This window comes from Amblyomma maculatum, chromosome 8, assembly GCF_055883805.1.
Source record: "Amblyomma maculatum isolate TAMU_Amacu chromosome 8, ASM5588380v1, whole genome shotgun sequence".
Lineage (NCBI taxonomy): Eukaryota > Metazoa > Arthropoda > Arachnida > Ixodida > Ixodidae > Amblyomma > Amblyomma maculatum.
In genome coordinates this window covers 118,306,840-118,324,384 of record NC_139351.1, presented here as the reverse complement: position 1 = coordinate 118,324,384, position 17,545 = coordinate 118,306,840, and the positions used below count along the sequence as shown (strand labels likewise).

The 17,545-nt window shown below is 43.2% G+C and overlaps 2 protein-coding genes across 2 annotated transcripts; one reads left to right on the top strand and one right to left on the bottom strand.

Moving 5' to 3' along the window:
• Window positions 1-1,552: 1,552 nt before the first annotated feature.
• Window positions 1,553-13,951, bottom strand: Mfap1 (Microfibril-associated protein 1). Its single transcript, XM_084577402.1, has 11 exons — window positions 13,756-13,951; window positions 13,463-13,514; window positions 11,694-11,870; window positions 10,328-10,472; window positions 9,935-9,994; window positions 9,030-9,157; window positions 6,457-6,565; window positions 3,497-3,657; window positions 2,739-2,898; window positions 2,549-2,638; window positions 1,553-2,394 (listed from the first exon to the last, which is right to left on the bottom strand). Exons 1-11 carry the CDS (start codon window positions 13,835-13,837, stop codon window positions 2,206-2,208), a joined length of 1,353 nt encoding a protein of 450 aa, XP_084433528.1. The 5' UTR covers window positions 13,838-13,951; the 3' UTR covers window positions 1,553-2,205.
• A 173-nt stretch (window positions 13,952-14,124) lies between these two features.
• On the top strand, window positions 14,125-16,961 carry LOC146182308 (exosome complex component RRP45-like). The gene is made up of 3 exons (XM_084577403.1): window positions 14,125-14,268; window positions 14,477-14,697; window positions 15,089-16,961. The coding sequence occupies exons 2-3, from the start codon at window positions 14,518-14,520 to the stop codon at window positions 16,202-16,204; spliced, it is 1,296 nt and encodes a 431-aa protein (XP_084433529.1). The 5' UTR covers window positions 14,125-14,268; window positions 14,477-14,517; the 3' UTR covers window positions 16,205-16,961.
• Window positions 16,962-17,545: the final 584 nt, after the last annotated feature.

Below are 17,545 nucleotides of genomic sequence, written 5' to 3'. Positions count from 1 at the left end.
AAGTTAGAGAAAAGGGGAGCATGCGGTCCTCGGCGATGACATCATAGCAGCTGTGCTCCAGCTTGTCACGAGCTACGAACCCCCACTCACATAAAAATTGAAAATAGGTTTAGACGAAAGAGTGCCGCTGCACTTCACAGCTGTTCCCATAACACCTTAACCAAAGATTGCAGTGAAAATAGTGGCCCTGCCGTAGTGGCGCAGTAGTAAGATGCCAGACTACTGTGCTGGGGTTCCCCACCACGGGGGCTGCAAACATGTGCTGTGAGATTACTCCATAGCCCTCCACTACGGCTCCCCTTTCTCTCTTTCCACTTTCAGTCCCACCTTCCTCCCTTCCCTTATAGATCGGTTCAGGTGTCCACAGAGCAAGTGTGACAGCTACTGCGCCTTTCCCTTCCTGTGAACCAATTAAAAAAAAAAAATAGTGAGAGGCACCATTATGGAGTGTTGATTTAGAACAATTTCGTCCACTTAGGGGTGTTTAAGGTGGTCCACTTTAGCTCCTCCATGGGAAGCGAAACAGTGTGAATGGTGCATGGCCACCGCTTTTGACCAAGGGTCAGTATTTGAAGGGTCTCAACATGCTTCTGTCACTCTTACCACTGCAAGCTGTATCTAACACAGAGAAAAGACAAAGAGAAAGCACCAATACATTGATCTAATCACTATAGTTACTGTGATTCGGACAGAAGTATTCCATGCAACTTTTCTGACCAGCAGATGATGCCTGAGCAGTGTCTTAACATGAACTGCAAAAGAAATTAAAATGCTACTCTCCAAAGACAACAAAAGTAGCAAACCACTCCTTTATGAACAAGCAACATGAAAACGACTTTAGTGAATTATAAATTTATGACAAAGTAAAGTTATTTTTGCTTCGAACACTTACACTAAATACCACTTGTTAACCCTATAAGCATCCAGCACCTGCTTTTCCTTCTAAATATAAAATATTTGTCCTTTCCTTCTCAAGTAACCTTGTCATGACACGGGAGAGGTTAGGTATAGACATTCTAACAAGTGGCATGCCAATATTTTCATTCTTGTCTCTAGCAACGTGTTCATAGTGGTATAGCATGACGATTTGCTTGTTGGAAGGATTTAGGTAGCCTGAAGTAAGAACTTTGCAATTCACTGCCTCTGAACAGCAAAATTGACCAAAAATGGTCGTCCATTAGTCGTTCCGGAAAATATTTTAGTCTACAGGTTAGTTTCCACATTAGAGTGCCTACAGGCTGCATAAATTTGTATGTACAAGGCTACCAGCACGTGTAAAGAAGATTTAGAATGAGTCATAAAGCAGAAGAATAGGCATCCAATGTTGCTCATTCAACAGAGATCAAAAAAGCAAACCCTTCCAAATTCACTTGCATTTGCTCTAGCTCCCCAAGTTGTGGTGACTACTTAAAACCTGTTTTCATTAGGCCTCAACTAAAAGCACAGTTCTTTTGTCGATTGAGATCTCCAGATGCTATAGCTGCTGACACACCTTAGACTGTTGACATGTACTGATATGGCCACAAAGAAACAATACACAGGTTCAGTGTTGTGTGGTAGTGCGTCACATATGCTCTATTATGTGGCTTGAAGTCAGTCGTACAGTGGAGACAAATGGCAGAACAATAACTATTCCCATTCAACTAGCAGAGTGTAGTTTAGCCTGGGAAAATTGCCTTCATTACCACCATTGTACACAAGGGAAGGCATCAATGCACCTTGAGATATTACTAGCTTGCACGAGTAAAAATGTCGATTTTTCAGCTTTTAAGCACACATAAAAGCATTCAGTAGCAGATCCATTCATTCTATGCTTGCGGAGCATCTTGAGCCTACCATATGCACTTCATTCCGGTTTAGCTGAAATTAAGCTTTGGTTTAATTAAATTTTGCCACCCTGATGCTAGTTTTCACTTCAACTCACAACTCTTTTTACTGTCATTCAACTGGAGCTACCCAGCCAAATCAAGCTGCCGGCACATAATCCAATCTTTTGTGCCATCCTCCTTTCCCTGTGTTACAACATTATTCCTTGAACAGGAGCCTCGGCAGAGTATGAAATTAACAATGTTGGGAGTAGAACTGTTTAATTACGACATAAAATCTCGATACTGCCTGCGCGGCCATGGTGATTCAGAAACAGTGATGTGACGACAGAGTGACTATGTACAATTACGGGTATTGTTATACATTCCCTATCACTGCTCATGTTGCTGTAGTCTTGCGCTTTTTTGCACTTGGCTTCTCGAAGAGTTGCTTCATTCCTCCAGCCTGGTTGGCATGGAACTTGAGGTTTTGAGCTGTCTCGGACATCCATGGGGAGTCGAACAGTGTTGTGTCTTGATCCACCAAATGGGTATACTTGGTGCGGCCCGAGCGGCCAAAGTTTTTCACCTGCAATTTACAGAGAATAGGGTGTTGAACGAACAATACTAATATGCACCCACTAACAATACTGCAAGCATTCAGGATTAACAAAGAGAAATTTTGAAGGAACCCCTAAACAAAGCTCCCTAGCTTCGAAGTAAAAATTAATTTTCTTACTTACCTGCATAACTTTAGGTAGGATAGTTTTGTCAAAGTGATCCTCCAGGGTTGGTGCTGAAAAGTCACGCTTGTAGACATTGTCCTCCTCGTTCTGCAATAATAATGGGCAACAGGAATGTGCACTGTTTAACTGGCTGCTTGATAAACTATTAGAAATATTAATACGCAGGACAGAGAAGAAGTTGACTCACGAGGAAGAAAGCACCCCTGTGGTAGTACTTCTGGAGGAACTTGTATTTGCCCTTGGATGCCTTGTTGGTGACTTGGCGCGGATTGGCCCTAAGCTCGGCGCGCCGCTCTTCTTCTGTCATGTTGTGCATGCGCTCCACCTCCATGCGTTCCTTCTCGTACCTGCAGCAGGAAAGAGATGTTGAATGTTCGCTATAAAACTCTGAGTGCCAGGAGGTTGTTTTGCCCGAAATCTCGCATTCACATAACTGCATGTAGCAGCTACAGGAGCATCAAGCCTGCAAACCTGACACAAAACCTCCGGAAGACACTAGTTTGATCGCAAAAAGTTGAGAAAAAGCGAGAGAAGGCAAAGAAACAAAAGCTCATCCAAACATAATTCAGTTTGGATTAGTTACATCTGCATCAGAAAAAAAGAAGAGCTTGGCCAGAGTATTAGCGACTCCATGACACCATCACTCTCTTTAAATCATACAGACAAACTTCGTTATAATAAATGGCTTGATTCATCACACTTATATCAATATATCACTAGTTGATTTTGAATACCTGAGGTACGTCAGGTGCATCAAGATCTCAGTATACGTAGACTTTTACATTTTGTTTCCATAAAAATGCTGCCCTCATGGGTGGGATTGCGCCCAATAGCAACTTTGCTGGAACAATGCATGGAAGTCTGCTCGTATTCTGTCACACAGGCTTCTTGCAAAGCTTGTAAAATGCTAAATAAGACCTGTCATGTGTGCTCAGGGTGACTCACTGTTCCTTCTCTTCCTTGTCACGCTTGACACGCTTCAGCTCCCGTAGCTTCCAGGCCTCGTAGGCTGCCTCATCGTTCTCGTCGTCTGTGTTGACCCAGTCTTCCGAGTCGTCGACCCGTTTCTCCTCCATGAGCTCTTTCTTGGTCTCCTCCTCCACAATCTGGAAAGTTAAGCACACAAGAAGGTATGCAGTAGCCTAGAAGATGAGCTCCACAAGATGTCACCATCATCACGTGCGGAAGCAAGAATTCAGCCTTCACCATGATGAGCCTACAAAAAAAAAAAAAAAAAAAATGCAATGCTGCAGATACAAATCAGTAGACCTGCCTTATGAGGAACTTGAAGGAACTGTAAAAACATGTTTGTTTTATTAGAAGTTCATTTAAACAGAAGGACCTGTAACAAGATATAGAAGAGTGCCGGGTGTAACCCACATATGTTACACAAAAACAGTGAATTAAATGGCCTTTCGGCAAGAGGATAATAGCAATTAGAGCACTTATTGCATTATGCTTGAAGTGAGCTACAGAATGCAGGCATAAAATCAGCTCGCATTACTCTACTGTTTGAAGAACTGGTCTAGTTTTGTGGCAAGCTGCCTGGAAGTTAAGGAATCTCCTGCCTCACATATAGAGCGGAACTTACGGGATCTCCCTGCTCCTCCGAGCATGCTTTGACATGAATCCTGGGGCACGACCGGCCAGCACGTGCCCTTGTCGATGGGCCGCAGCGCAAACAGCCAAGAGTATAAAAAGGAAGACCGCAGCAAGCCCGCGGCAGTGCGCTCAGGGAAGATTCAGTCTTCTGCGCCTCTATCATGGCTGCTCGCTCTGGGAAAGTGTAGTTTTTCCCCCAGCCCACGATCAACTCATCGTTCTCCTCATCTGTACAGCCGCCGCTACCAATCAATTCTGCGACTTCGACGCCTCATCTAACAACAAAGCCGTGAGAATTCCTTTTTTTGCCACAGACTGTCGGTTAATTGAATATTGTTTTTGCCTTTGTTTAACCTTGATCTGGCTTAGTATTTTACCCTGTGTTTTCTATATATAACTCTTGCCCCTACTAACTATATCTAAAATACTTGCTTTGTTATCTTTGTAGTCTTCTTTTATTGCAGTGTTTGTTTGTTATCATTTTTTTTCTCTTCGTCATTTACCGACTAGTCTTTTATCACATTCATGTCATGGCGGTTTTTCTTTTTTGTTCTATTATTACGCAGTGTAATTTGGACTATTAGCCATAAATATCCCATTGTTTGTAAAAGAAAAAAGGACTTATTCCACAATCACACACTGCCACACATACCTCACGGGTTGATCGGCCTAACTTTTAACTGTGTTCTCAAGCCTCATAGAGGGACGAAGGGTAAACGTAAAGGGGATCTCGTGCCTCTGTTGACCGTAAAGGCAAAGGTTTGTGACAAGTTAATTTTTTTCGCCACTCTCTCTTCAACATCAAGTTCTTTTCCCTTTTTATTTTTGCTTTTCCGCATGTTTAAAGTACATTAAAGGTGCCCATTAGGTCTGTGTGCGTCTCTCTCTCATGTCGTCCACAGCCTAGCTATATAAACTATACAATTGAGCTAAACTACACTATACCGACAATGCGCATGCGGCATTTATTTCTGGCCATCTTCTGCGCAGTAGTAGCACGTCTTGCGACATCACATAAGCCAGTGCTCAAACTTAATAACACTACTGTGTTAATAGGCTGCCTGTTGACTCCCGCCCGCTCTCTTTTTCTTTTCTTGCAGATTTGTTCCTTTTCTACCTGCCGCCCTGGCTCGGTGGTTATGAAGCCCAACTACTAAGCCTAACTGGGTTCGATTATGGCCACTGTGGCTGTGTTTCAGTAGAAGTTAAAATGAAGGCGCCTGTGCACTATGCAACGTTAGGGAATGTTAACGGACATCAAGTGGTAGACATTATCCGAAGCCCTCTACTGGGGCGTTCCTCATGGCCTGAGACACTTTGGGCCATTAAATCCCACACACCAAAATAACCGTTTCCTTCTCTCTCTCTTTCTCATCTCTACAATAATTGAAGGGGAAATTCCCCTCTCTCCTCTTTGCCATCTGGAAATGGTAGGAGGTGGAAATTATATTAATTTACGAGCAATTAAAGTACCATGGCTAATGCTGCAGATTCCACAATAGGATATAGAACTACATGGCTCAATCAGTCCTGTAACAGCCTTCGCTGTAAAACAGGTTTTAATACTTGCATGCTGAAAGATGTCAGTTGTTTCTCCATCTAACTTGAAGTGCTTCTTTTTTTCTCATTTATACACTGTTACTGTGTTACGACAAGCCAAAGTGACCTCTTGAAAAGAATACAAATAAAACAGAATAGTTAACAGAATAAGCTATCTAAGCTCCCATGTACACCAGGAGCCATTCCAGCAGTGGCTTGGCTAGTTGAAGCATTAATAGGCACAAAGAATCTGTTAGGAACTGCAGCCTCATGAAAAAATCTCTACGCTAAACATCAACTGCTAAATTTCAAAAGGTCGAAACGGATTCCATTAGAAGTAGCACATTTTGCTGGACGTGGATGTTTTACATAAAGGTTTAAAGGGTGTCAGTCAATCCTCAGAAAATGTGCCAAGTAGTAAAAGAACACTTTTTGCATAAGATGACAAAAATTCGCATATTGCAGAAATTTGTCTTGCTACTCGATGTTAACTTTTTCTTAGCATTCTCTTCTGTATCTGTGGGGCTAGAAAAAGAAAAGATAGGAAAAAAAGGTAATCCACATCTCTTCTCAACGCCTTTTCATTTTTCTGGCAGGGCAGTGCCATGAACATTTCTGCAAAGTCATCCGACTTTCCGTTCTTATCAGCTGAACAAGTTTCTATGAAGGATTTCGGTACAATGGTTGTGAGAGATTCTCTCTAAGATGGAGTGGGATTAAATTGAGGAGCACTATTTTCTAACAAAGAAGAATTCCATGCTCACCTTCAGTGTGGTACGCCGCCTCTCTTCAGCAATACGCTTGGCCTCATGCTCCAGCTCTTTCTCCTTCTGTGCTAACCGCTCTCGCTCCTGAATGGTGACCCTGTCACGCCTGGAGGTAGAAAAAGTGCAAAACACTCATCTTACGCCACACTCCCCCATGTTTTTCAGGAATGAACACGAATGGTACCCCTTGGGCTTTATTCAGAAAGACTGCGGAATCTAGTGGAGTGCAGACAGTAGTATTATATCTGCGAAAAAATCAAGTCACATAACTATGCGGAATTGCGCATTGGACATTCCCTTGGGATATCCGGATGAATCTCATTAAAGAAGTCTAAAAAAATTTTGGGCTTGCTTGTTTACAATTTGTTTTTGGCCTGAAAAATGCAAAAGGGTTGCTCTTTCATATCAGTTAAGAGATAAACAAGAATTTATGCATATAGGGTCAAAGAATATGGCACGAATTCAACCATTTCTGCTATTTTTATTTCTCCATTTGGGATTGCTTTAAATTTTTTCAGCTGTCTGAGAGTGTCACTACAAAAATCTCATCAGACATGACCTAATTTTTTTAATATTATTTTCGCAAATTACCCTTGATATCACAATAAAGAGTCACAAAGTCACAAAGCTTGAGCATGAACTATGGTGCATTTGGTCAAACATATCACAAATGTTTGACCCAGGATAGAACAGACTATGTTCCAGAAAAAAAACATTCCTAATTTGCAGAAAACTGTGTTTTGCCATATATTCAGCTGTAAATCTCACGTTGAGGTGGTCCTGATGAAAACAAACCAAACTGGGCATTTGAGAGCCAGTATAATTGAGATTAGGCTCAAATGATGTTAAACATGGCAATTTTTGTTTTAGGCAAGAAAAAAAATAACTGCACCGTGCTTTGTGTTCCAGACCTGAAATGCAGGGTCTCAAGAGATATCAACAGTGCTTACATTCTGTGTCCATGAGGAATCTCATTTTGCATACTACTTAAAAACAAATATGTTAAACGAAACAGTAAAGAAATAGAAAGAAGAAAATACAGTCAAACCTCGATATAACGAGCATGCATTTAACGAATAATTGAATATATTGAACTCTTCCGAAGTATTGTCAAACACATGTATATTTAACTTCCTATACCAAATGCGGTTCAGCATAAAACGGATATAACGAACTTCGCGACGCCAAACCCTACCTCACTTTAATAGGCGGCAGGCTTCGTTGCGCTACAAGTGCGTTGTGTGGCGTAGCAAATGTTCAGGAGTACCTCACAGGCATGCCACAGATGGCACGTCGGCATCGAGAGTTGACAGCCAGAGAAACCGTCCGCATTTCACAACCGCTGACAATGCCACTTCAGCAGCGGCGTGATCGAATGTTGCTTTTGCATTTTAGTGTTAGCAGTGGCGTGGCCGTCGTAGCGTTCTGTGGAGGTTCTGTTGGTGGTCGTGTCGAGTGTGGTGCGTGGGTGTGCGTAGTGCTGTGATGGTGGTGAATGTGAAAAAAAGAGTGGCACTGACGTTAAACACCACGCTCGAGATAACTCAATGTATGGAGAACGGCGAAAAGAAGTGTGTTCTTGAGGACTTATTTGAAATCCCAAGGAGCACTTTGAATACCATTCTGAAGAACAAAGCTGTCATCAAGGCACAGGCACAAGACACCATGCAGATAAATGCACAGTGTCTTCAGTTGGCCCCCTGCATTCAGCGATGTTGGAGGGTCGTAAAGTGTGTGTCCTTGTTAATAACTGTACCACACACAATACAGATGTCGCACATAATAATAATGAAGTTCGCTCTTTTTCGCCTAGCTCTACAGCCAAGCTGCAGCCTTTAGATCAGGGCATCATCAGGGCCTTCAAGGCAGTTTACAGGAGGAAACTGATTGACACTCTTTTCGTGAATCTTTGTATGAATCAGATCGACCTGCTGGGAGCAATCCAGATGCTTAAAGTAGCATGGGACAGCGTGAAAGGCAAAATGATTGCCAAATGCTTTCAACACGCCGGGTTTGTTCCAGCAGAGGCCCGTGCATCAAGTGACGATGGTGACGATTTCGACGGATCCTGATGGACGCTGAAATTGCTGCGGACGTCTCTGAATATCCCGCAGACAAAGCTCGGGCTGACCCTGCAGACGATGAGGACATTCTGACTTCACAAGAAGCGCTTGCTGCATTGGATTTACTATGCCGCCACTGCAGTGCTATTGAGGGCAGTGGGTTTGCCCTTGCCGAGTGTTTGCAAACTGTGGAACAGGGCGTGATATGGAAAGCAATCAACACAAAAAAGCAGGCCACGATAACGCAGTTCTTTGTGCATAAATAAATGGTTGTGACCCAAATAAGCACCCTCCGAGTTGCTGTGCCTTCTCTGGTTGAATTTTGCTACTCTTGCATGTACTTTTTACGAAATTTTGTATTATAAATTTTGGATATAGAGAATTATTTTCCGATCTTTTAACTGTTTGTAATAACGAGGTTTCACTGTATAGTTCATCTCATTAAATAAAGCATGACTGGAATGCATTTCTAACCACTTTGAAAAAACAAGAGGCAAGCTCGCTCACTTCCGCACAAACACAGGCTTCAGACGGGGACCTGTGTCCTCTTCCTCAGACTCCGTGTACTCCTCGTACTCGGAATCCTCAGACTCTCCTTCATCCGAATGGCCTTCCTCTTCCAGGTCAAGCAGTTCCTGGAGAATGCAAGTTGCACCAGTTTAATGAAGACTTACAAATGACACAAAGCTATCAAGCATCCAGCGCTCAATGCCACTACTTCTGTTACTTCATGAACGTTTTTTCAAATGTCTATCCAGGGACGATAGTCCTTATTTCCTGAATTTGCGAGAAACAGGGTCAACGTTATGCAATATTCAGCGGTTCATAAGGTAAAGAAGAGTAACGTAACGTCTGATGTTGATGGGAAGTAACGAATGCCATAAGACATTTGCTAACGAAATCCTCCGTTTAATTTTTGACAGTGACCTAAGAAAACAGTTTCACAGCTTTCCTGAGAAAAGAAATATAACAATGTTCATGTGTACAGGACATTTCACTCACATGGTTCTAGTTAACAGATTCAATACAAGAAAATATGCATTATTATGAATACTGCTATAGCTGGGCATTTTGCATGTTTCCCCTGTTGTCAGCTACATACAACATGTATACATACAACCTTCCTTACAACATGTATTAACATGAATTACCCTCCTTACAAGACACATTATAATAGAAGCAAGGCATCATTTATATCAGCAAGATGCATTGCCCTGCTGTTTTATCACAACATTCAGATAAAACTCTTTAGAGAGCATCAGAAATTGTGGAATGCGGGACAGGCAATGCAGCACTTCATTTAAACATGCCAAAGAACTATGGTTCATCTACGACGATAACACTGGTAAATATGATAGTATTACATTAAGGCAGGAGTTTGTAGGGAATGCCAAATGGCCAAAGTTACTCACCTCCTCTTGGGCTCTTGCCAATGCCCGCTGCCTCAGCATGAGACGCCGACGCTCAATTTCCTGCCAGAAAGAGAACACAGGTGACGAACGTGCAATAAACCCAAAGCCTCCTTTGCACACAGTACAACAAGCAGCCTTAAAATACATCACTGGAAATATTACTCTTTCTCACACAATGCCCAGAATGACGCACTAAAATTAAAGCACGTAGTAATAAAAATTGCCCGAGTATCACTTAGTCTATACATCTGCTAATTTTTCTGCAGCTCATGTCTGAAAACAGGACGTGAACTGACCACTCTGACCACCGTGACTTGACTATTAATTATTTGTGTGCAATTCGCTGAAAGCACCACAATGTGTCCATCAAAAAATCACGGACTTCCAGCACACCTCATCATCGAGTTCTTCAACGTCACTGTCCTCTTCTCCGTCCCGCCACCGAGCAGCACGTGTCTCAGCTTCGTCCATCGGTTCCTCTCCTTCAGCGCCGACAGAGACGATTTCGGGCTCATGAATCATCCGGTGCCTCTCCATCCTGAGTGCAAAGCACAAACAGCTTTGCAGTGCAAAAAGCAAGCTAAATGCTTTTTAGAACAGATGCATAGATGTAAAAATTGCAAGAACACTCTCCATAAGCGGACTCTGCTAAATTATGCCACTATTACATAGCAAAATGAACACAACAGGAACTGTATTTATTTCACGTGATGTACTGTCATCACAGCCATTGCCCCAGGGCAGTAAATGACAAGAGTGGCTAGCAAATAACAGGACCAAAATTTGGGTATAATGAAATTTAAACATCTTAAACCTTGTAAACCTTGCTGTTGGGATACAAACAGTCAAATTTTTCTTTGTAACAGCAAATGCATGGCATTAACAATATCTATAAAAAAACATATGTATTTAACTTGCCATATAAAAGAAGTGTGAACAAAAAAAACCTCTAAAATAGAAGCAAATTGTTAGCAACAGACCAGAAGAAAACTCTTACCTCGTAACAATCAGCAAACCAAGAATTACAAAAGAGTATATAACACGTTTGTGAAAAGCACTATTTTTTTAATATCTTGCCAAGAAAGACAACTATTAAGAATGAAAATGATGCCCAAAAATAGGAATAAGAATGAACCCTGCCAGTTTATTGTAGGTACAATACATTTCTGACAAAATGTTTGCCATAGTATAGGACTTTATTGCACTAAACACGCATTCTCAGGAAAAAAAATTACAGGACTGCGCTTAAATCTGCTTAAGAGTGGAAATGATGAAAGCCACTTTACAGGAGTCTTTTCACTAATTGCATCATCATTATCCCTACTGTCGTCATCATCCCTGTCACTGCTATCATCGTTAGCAACTAAATGCACTGTCGCTGTCATCGTTGCCAGCACCATTATCTCACTATTTGCAGCATCCTTATCATCCCACTATCATTATTACCATCACTAACTGCATCGTCACTGTCAGCGTTACTATCATCCTCGTGCTAGACAAGGAGAACCATGAGATTTTCCACAAGCCTGGTTTGACACAGTGGTTAGTGCACTCAGCTGGGGATCGGAGGAATAGCAGCTCGATTCCCGGTAGAGACAATATTTTTTTTTTTTTTTCTTAACTGGAAGTTTGTGCCAACACTTCCTGCAAACATTTCTGCAGCCCACAAGGTAAAGAAAGGCCTTCACATTACCAGGAAAATCACTGCGAGATCAGGACAGCAAGCACAGCTCTTACAAGTTACAATTGGAAAGCTTACCGCTCCTCTTCGTTGCCCTGCTGTTCGCGTCGCTGAAGACGGCGCAGACGTGGATCGTTCTTTTCAGCCTCCTCATCAATGGGGATGGGCTCGGGGATGACTGGCTGCTGCCGGCGCTCAAAGGTGAATTCATCGCCACTCTCCTCATCACTGCTTTCTTTGGGAGCATACTTAGGTCTGAGAAAGTGTGAGAAAAAGAAATCGTCAGCGGCAAACATGTAACAAAAACACAACATCAAGTTTACACAGCCCAAGAAAATACAATGCTAGCGCAAACAAGATCTGTCACTGCTGGGTTTTGCGGATTGGCTCTACTGTTAAATGGGTACTGATACCAAATTGTGGTACTGCATCTGTTTTTTGTAATTATGTGTAACTCATTGGTAAACATGAATTACCACATATAATTTGCCAATGCCAGGTAGTAAATAATTTTCTCTGTGATTATTTTAACTGCAGCTTACACATATAACTGATGGCTGTGACATCAATGACATGTCACACCTAACAGTGACACGATGCGAGGTATAATTTTCTCTGTGGTTATTTTAACTGCAGCTTACATATATAACTGATAGCTGTGACATCAATGACATGTCACACCTAACATTGACACGATGCGAGGTATAAATATTGCAATAGGCATGTTTAATATGGCTGGACATACTGCACCACTTTTTGTACCTCACCAGTAGCAAAGTTTCAGTACCAGGTTGCAAACAGCCCCACACTTAACAATTTGTTGACCACGGCTACCATGTCACTGCAAGCAACATCCAAAAGCTCAAACTACTGTTCTACAAGGAAACACTGTCACCATTCATTGAAGGAAAAGATGCTTCCTGTGCCCAATGGCACTACTCTTCCGAGAAGCAAAGTGCTTGCACATGCTTTTTCAGCAGCAAACAAAGCAGAGACAAAGTTGTTGCCGCTGCTGCCACAACCGTTGTCATGGCTACATGCCAGAACTTCAGTTCATTGTTGAAATGACCTCTGTGAACACTTAAGGCCCCGTGCAGGTTTTGTTTAGTTAAAAAGTCGCCCATCTCAATGTTATCTGTGCAGCACAAGTTCTTGGCTGGCTTGTACTCTCCTAAGTTAAATTGCAGCAAAATTTTAAAAAGTTGCCTGCACCGACGCCTAGGATATAGAATATATGGCCACCATATTAATGAAACAGTCAAAGTCTTTCCATGAAAAGATGTGGTGGAATGAAGTTATCGGTGTCAGGCTTACAAAATATCTGAAGTCAGTTGAGTCCAGCAGGCAAGTGCATATCCATAACCATATAATGTAATGCATGCAATGAACTTTTTATTTTATACAGAGCAACCATTTGGCACCAGCTGACGACAACATTTCACTGCTATTTCTTGCTTGAAACTTCTTCATGCACTCCGGGGAGCTGGGATACCACGGGCAAGAAGCAAGAAGGAAGTGGCTGGATTTGGCAGTGTCGCCGTAAGGAGCAGATGACGAGGCCAGAGGCCAAATTACGCTCCGATTACATCACAAAAACTGCCACAAACCGATCGGTTTAACCCCCCTCCCATTGGTCGACTGCGTGCGGCGGACCTGTTGATAAACAGGAGCGTGGGCTGACTGAAAGTTTGTGACAGTTTTTGTGATGTGGCCGGAGCGTAACTCGGTTCCAGTACTCGACCATCCGTTTTGAAGGCAGCTAGTGACGAACTGCACTTGATCTGCCTGAATCATTCTGTGCACAGTGGCAATAATACATATTTACAATTACAATGGCATACACTCACCTTCTTCCGGATATGTATCTGTGAACTTTCACTTTTTGCATCGACACCTCGCCTAGAAAAAAGAACGACGAAATGAACTTTCGCAATTCTCACAATATCTACACCTACAACTCATGACTTTAAATGTCTAAAGATGTTCACTTGAACAATGCAAGTTTTCCAGGCAGCTAACAACAACTTTCATTTGAACGTGAAGCCACAAGCTAGTGATTGGAAAGAAAACAGGAAGAGTAACATTTTGAGAGGTAGCACTGGCGAGACTTAACTAGTACAACATGAAAGAAAGCACTTACCCTTCTCATTGAGAACGGGGATGGCGCCTGCTGTAGACTGGATAAGATTTGAAGCCTGGGAGGCATTCATCGAGCCTGACATTGTGTCCTGATGTGCTTACAAAGCCAACAAAATGGAACTTCTTTTCAGTTGCTAAACCGAGAGTACCGAGAGATACACACGAAACAGTACGTAAACATGCCCAGTGGATTAGACTGGTCGGCGGCTGGGCTCGGGTTGGATATTTATTAAGGTTGATTGTGTTGTACAAAGGTACAAACGCCAAAATGCAAGTAGAATTATACTATTTTATACTTATTCAGACTAACTCAATAAATTTTATGAACAATGAGTTTAGTAACATCAAGTCGGTCTTGTGTCGCGATCGTCGCGGTCCCGGAGTCGCGGCAGTCGCGGTCGCCGCGTCATGGCGCGTTTGAAGAACGTATGAACGTGGTAGTCCATGTGGCTTTTCAAGGTTCGGGTTTTTTTCATGGCTAAGTGCGTCGAACGACGCTCCTAACGTTCGTCAGGTAAGCCGATAATTCATAGCTGACAAGTTAAACGATGCTGTGTGAGAGCGGCCTGCACAACTACTTGACTGTCTGTGTCGTTTTATTTAGATCAGACCGGACGTCGATTCAATTTATATCTGCGTATTCACATGGTGTTGGGTCGATGTCGCTTAATGCTTCTGCTTTTTTTCTGGCTTAACACGATTCACATGTTGTTTTACCTCAGGTGTTTCACAGATCGCCTATGGTAGGCGTCTAGAGATCACGATGTTGTCGAACATCGACCTGCTTTCCAACTGTGAGCGTGACTTCGTAAAGATTGCTGTGTCTGAAGACAAGCGAGTCGACAACCGGACTTCCAAAGAAAGCAGGAATGTTCACGTCTCCTTCGGCCTTGACAGAGGATGCTGCATCGCGTCTCTCGGCGAGACTAAAGTCCTTGCACAAGTGAGTTGGACATCGCTTTTTCAATGGCTCAATGGCTTTGGCGTCCGGCGATAGATCGCATGGTTGTAGGACCGAATCCCGGCCGTGGCGGTCGCATTTCGATGGACGCGAGCTGCAAAAACATCGGTTTGCTGTGTGATGTCAGCGCACGTTAAATAAAGCCAGGTTGTCTTAAGCCGGGGCCCTTCTCTACGGCGTCCTTAACAACCTACGTGTCGCTTCGAGACGTCAAATCCCGCGATTCATAATTGTCCAGCCGCTGAGTCAGTAATATCTCTTGCTGTGGTCTGCCGCGAAATATCCTGCATGATTTAGCTAGGAGTGAAACAATGATAGAGTAGTGCCAAGCTTGTGTTTCTGGTTGTAATGTAACACTTCCTGACTTGTGCAGGTCTCTGCCGAGATCATAGTGCCTAAACCGGGAAGACCTGCAGAAGGAGAGCTGTTTGTGAACCTTGAACTGTCGCCGATGGCGGCGCCACACTTTGAGGCAGGTCGCCTTGGGGACTATGGGGTTGAAGTTTCCCGCCTTCTGGAGCGATGCATCCGCGACTCGCGCTGTATAGACTTGGAATCCCTGTGCATAGTGTCCGGCGAGAAAGTCTGGGCTCTCAGAATCGACGCCCAGGTGCTAAACCACGTGGGTAACATAGTAGAGTGTGCTGGCATAGCAACAATGGGGGCACTAGTCCACTTTCGGAGACCGGACGTCACTGTTATTGGCACAGAAGTCACCGTCCACAACCCTAGGGACCGTGAACCAGTTCCACTGCATCTGCACCACTATCCATTCCTTGTGTCCTTTGCTTTTTATGATGAAGGAAAAAGTGTGCTTGTTGATCCCACAGAGATAGAGGAGCGAATTGCCGAAGGGTTGCTCACTATCGGTGCAAATGCCCATTCAGAGGTGTGCTTGTTGCACCAACGTGGCTGCACCGTTCGCAAAGATTTGATCTGGCTGTGCGCTCAGCTGGCATCAGTTCGTGCCAAGGTGGTCGCTGAGAAGATCAAGGCTGAGGTCGCCAAGGATGAAGAAGCGAGGATGAAAAACAGGAGGGTGGGTTTTGCTGTTGCTCTTGAAGCAGATGAGGATGAGACTCTCACTACAATGGCTCAGCCAGAAATTATTGAAATAGATGATGTATCGCCGCAGAAGCTGCCTGTGACCTCTGCTGCAAAAGCTGTTCCAGTACCTGAGCCACCGAAGGCTTTATCTAAGGCAAAGGTGTTCTTGGAAGGGTTGGGGACGGCAGTGATAGGCAGGGGTGGGCCGAGCAGCTGGGGCATTCTGGAGCATTCGGACAAAGCGGGCAAAGGTGCAAAGAAAGGATCCAAAAAGGTGGGCTTGCAGCAAGCAGTGGAAAACGAAAGTGATGACAGTGAAGAGGAAGAAGTGGTGGTTCTTCCACCTGATGAGGTCAGCGGAGGTACGAGGACTGCAAAAGATGCAGGAAATGCTGCTGAGGGTGATGTGGCTCGTGGCTGGTATCCCAAGACTCCTTTCTAATCGCTTATTGTGCTAGTCCGCTTTCAGATTTGTAACGCTGCACATGGTTTTCCAGGCAGTGGCACCGAAGATTCTGATACGATATGCGGTGCATGCGCAATCATTTTAATTAGCAGGTCTAGTATAACAATGTTGGTATTGTTTGGTATTACGCCTGACTCCTGATTGTTAGGCAATGAAGGTACTATCATTGAGTATCGAAACAAGGTCAGTTCATTCCTGTGCTGCACTTACCTGATCACTTGATGTAGCTTATTATTGTCTGGTGCATAGTTTCATGCTTTGTATGTGAGCAGCTGGCTTAATGCCTCGCTAGTTATGGAGTTAAGCAGTAATGCACAAAATAATTTTCATTTTATTTTTGTCATTCTTGTTCTATTGCCTTATAGTCGAATATTTTCTTGCTGCCTTTTGTTAGTGTCTAAAGAACATGAATAAGAAATGTAGAAATGCCTGACTGCAAGGCGGCAGTAGGCAACTGCAACCTACTAGCACCATTTGGATGTAATGTGCATGCACGGTGTAGACAGCACTCTGTTGCAATGTATCTACCTAATTTTCAGTTGTATACTTTGTTTTGCATGAACATGCTTGCAGGTTCTTAAGGTATTTAATGGTACTTGGAAGTCATTATTGTTTTAATTGGATGCCATCTTGTTTGGTATGGAATTGGGCGAGGTCCTTTTGCATGGCAATATCTAATGACATTTTAATGTCACCATTATTGGAAAGAACAATAAAATGTGACCTGCTTTAATAGCGTTTGCTGCCTTTTGATTTTCCAGTTTTCTTTTTTTGTTTTATGTCAGAGAATGCAGGCTTGAGTAGTTTGTGGAATCGCTGCTGTCTTAGTGCATGAAAATTGTGGAATGTTCCCCAAAGATTTGCTGTTGTACAAGGTATTGCAGCTAAATATCGCTCTCGCACCTTTTGACTCTAGTAGCGCTTGGATTTCGAGTCAGACTGCCAGGTGCAAAACTGCGGTTCGTCTTAGCAGTTGTGTAGTGAACCACTCAGGAGGGAGGCAGGCTCATGGACTGCCAATATCGCTGCCACATGTAAGTAGAAGGTGAATTAAAAAAAAAAACAACTTAGCTACTGCTTAACACGAGTAAACCAGAAAAAAGCTCTCCCCATGGAGGCATTCTGTTTGACTTTGCGAGCACGCTGTTCATCCGTTGGCACATATTTAGCAGATGGCTGCTGTGTTGGGGATCTGGCATGGGCAAGAGCACCTAATAGAAATGCATGCTTCCTCCTTGCCCTTAATATACTCCCAAATAATGCTACGTTCATCTGGCTTCAATGCTCAGTTTGACTGCAAAGCCTACCTTACTTACA

Coding starts and splice junctions, on each gene's coding strand:
- LOC146182308 (XM_084577403.1), top strand. CDS start 14,518: ATGTTGTCGAACATCGACCTGCTTTCCAACTGTGAGCGTGACTTCGTA. Junction 14,698..15,088: donor AGACTAAAGTCCTTGCACAA/GTGAGTTGGACA, acceptor TGACTTGTGCAG/GTCTCTGCCGAGATCATAGT.
- Mfap1 (XM_084577402.1), bottom strand. CDS start 13,837: ATGTCAGGCTCGATGAATGCCTCCCAGGCTTCAAATCTTATCCAGTCT. Junction 9,995..10,327: donor TTGAAGAACTCGATGATGAG/GTGTGCTGGAAG, acceptor TCTTTCTGGCAG/GAAATTGAGCGTCGGCGTCT. Junction 6,566..9,029: donor AAGCCTGTGTTTGTGCGGAA/GTGAGCGAGCTT, acceptor TTCTACCTCCAG/GCGTGACAGGGTCACCATTC.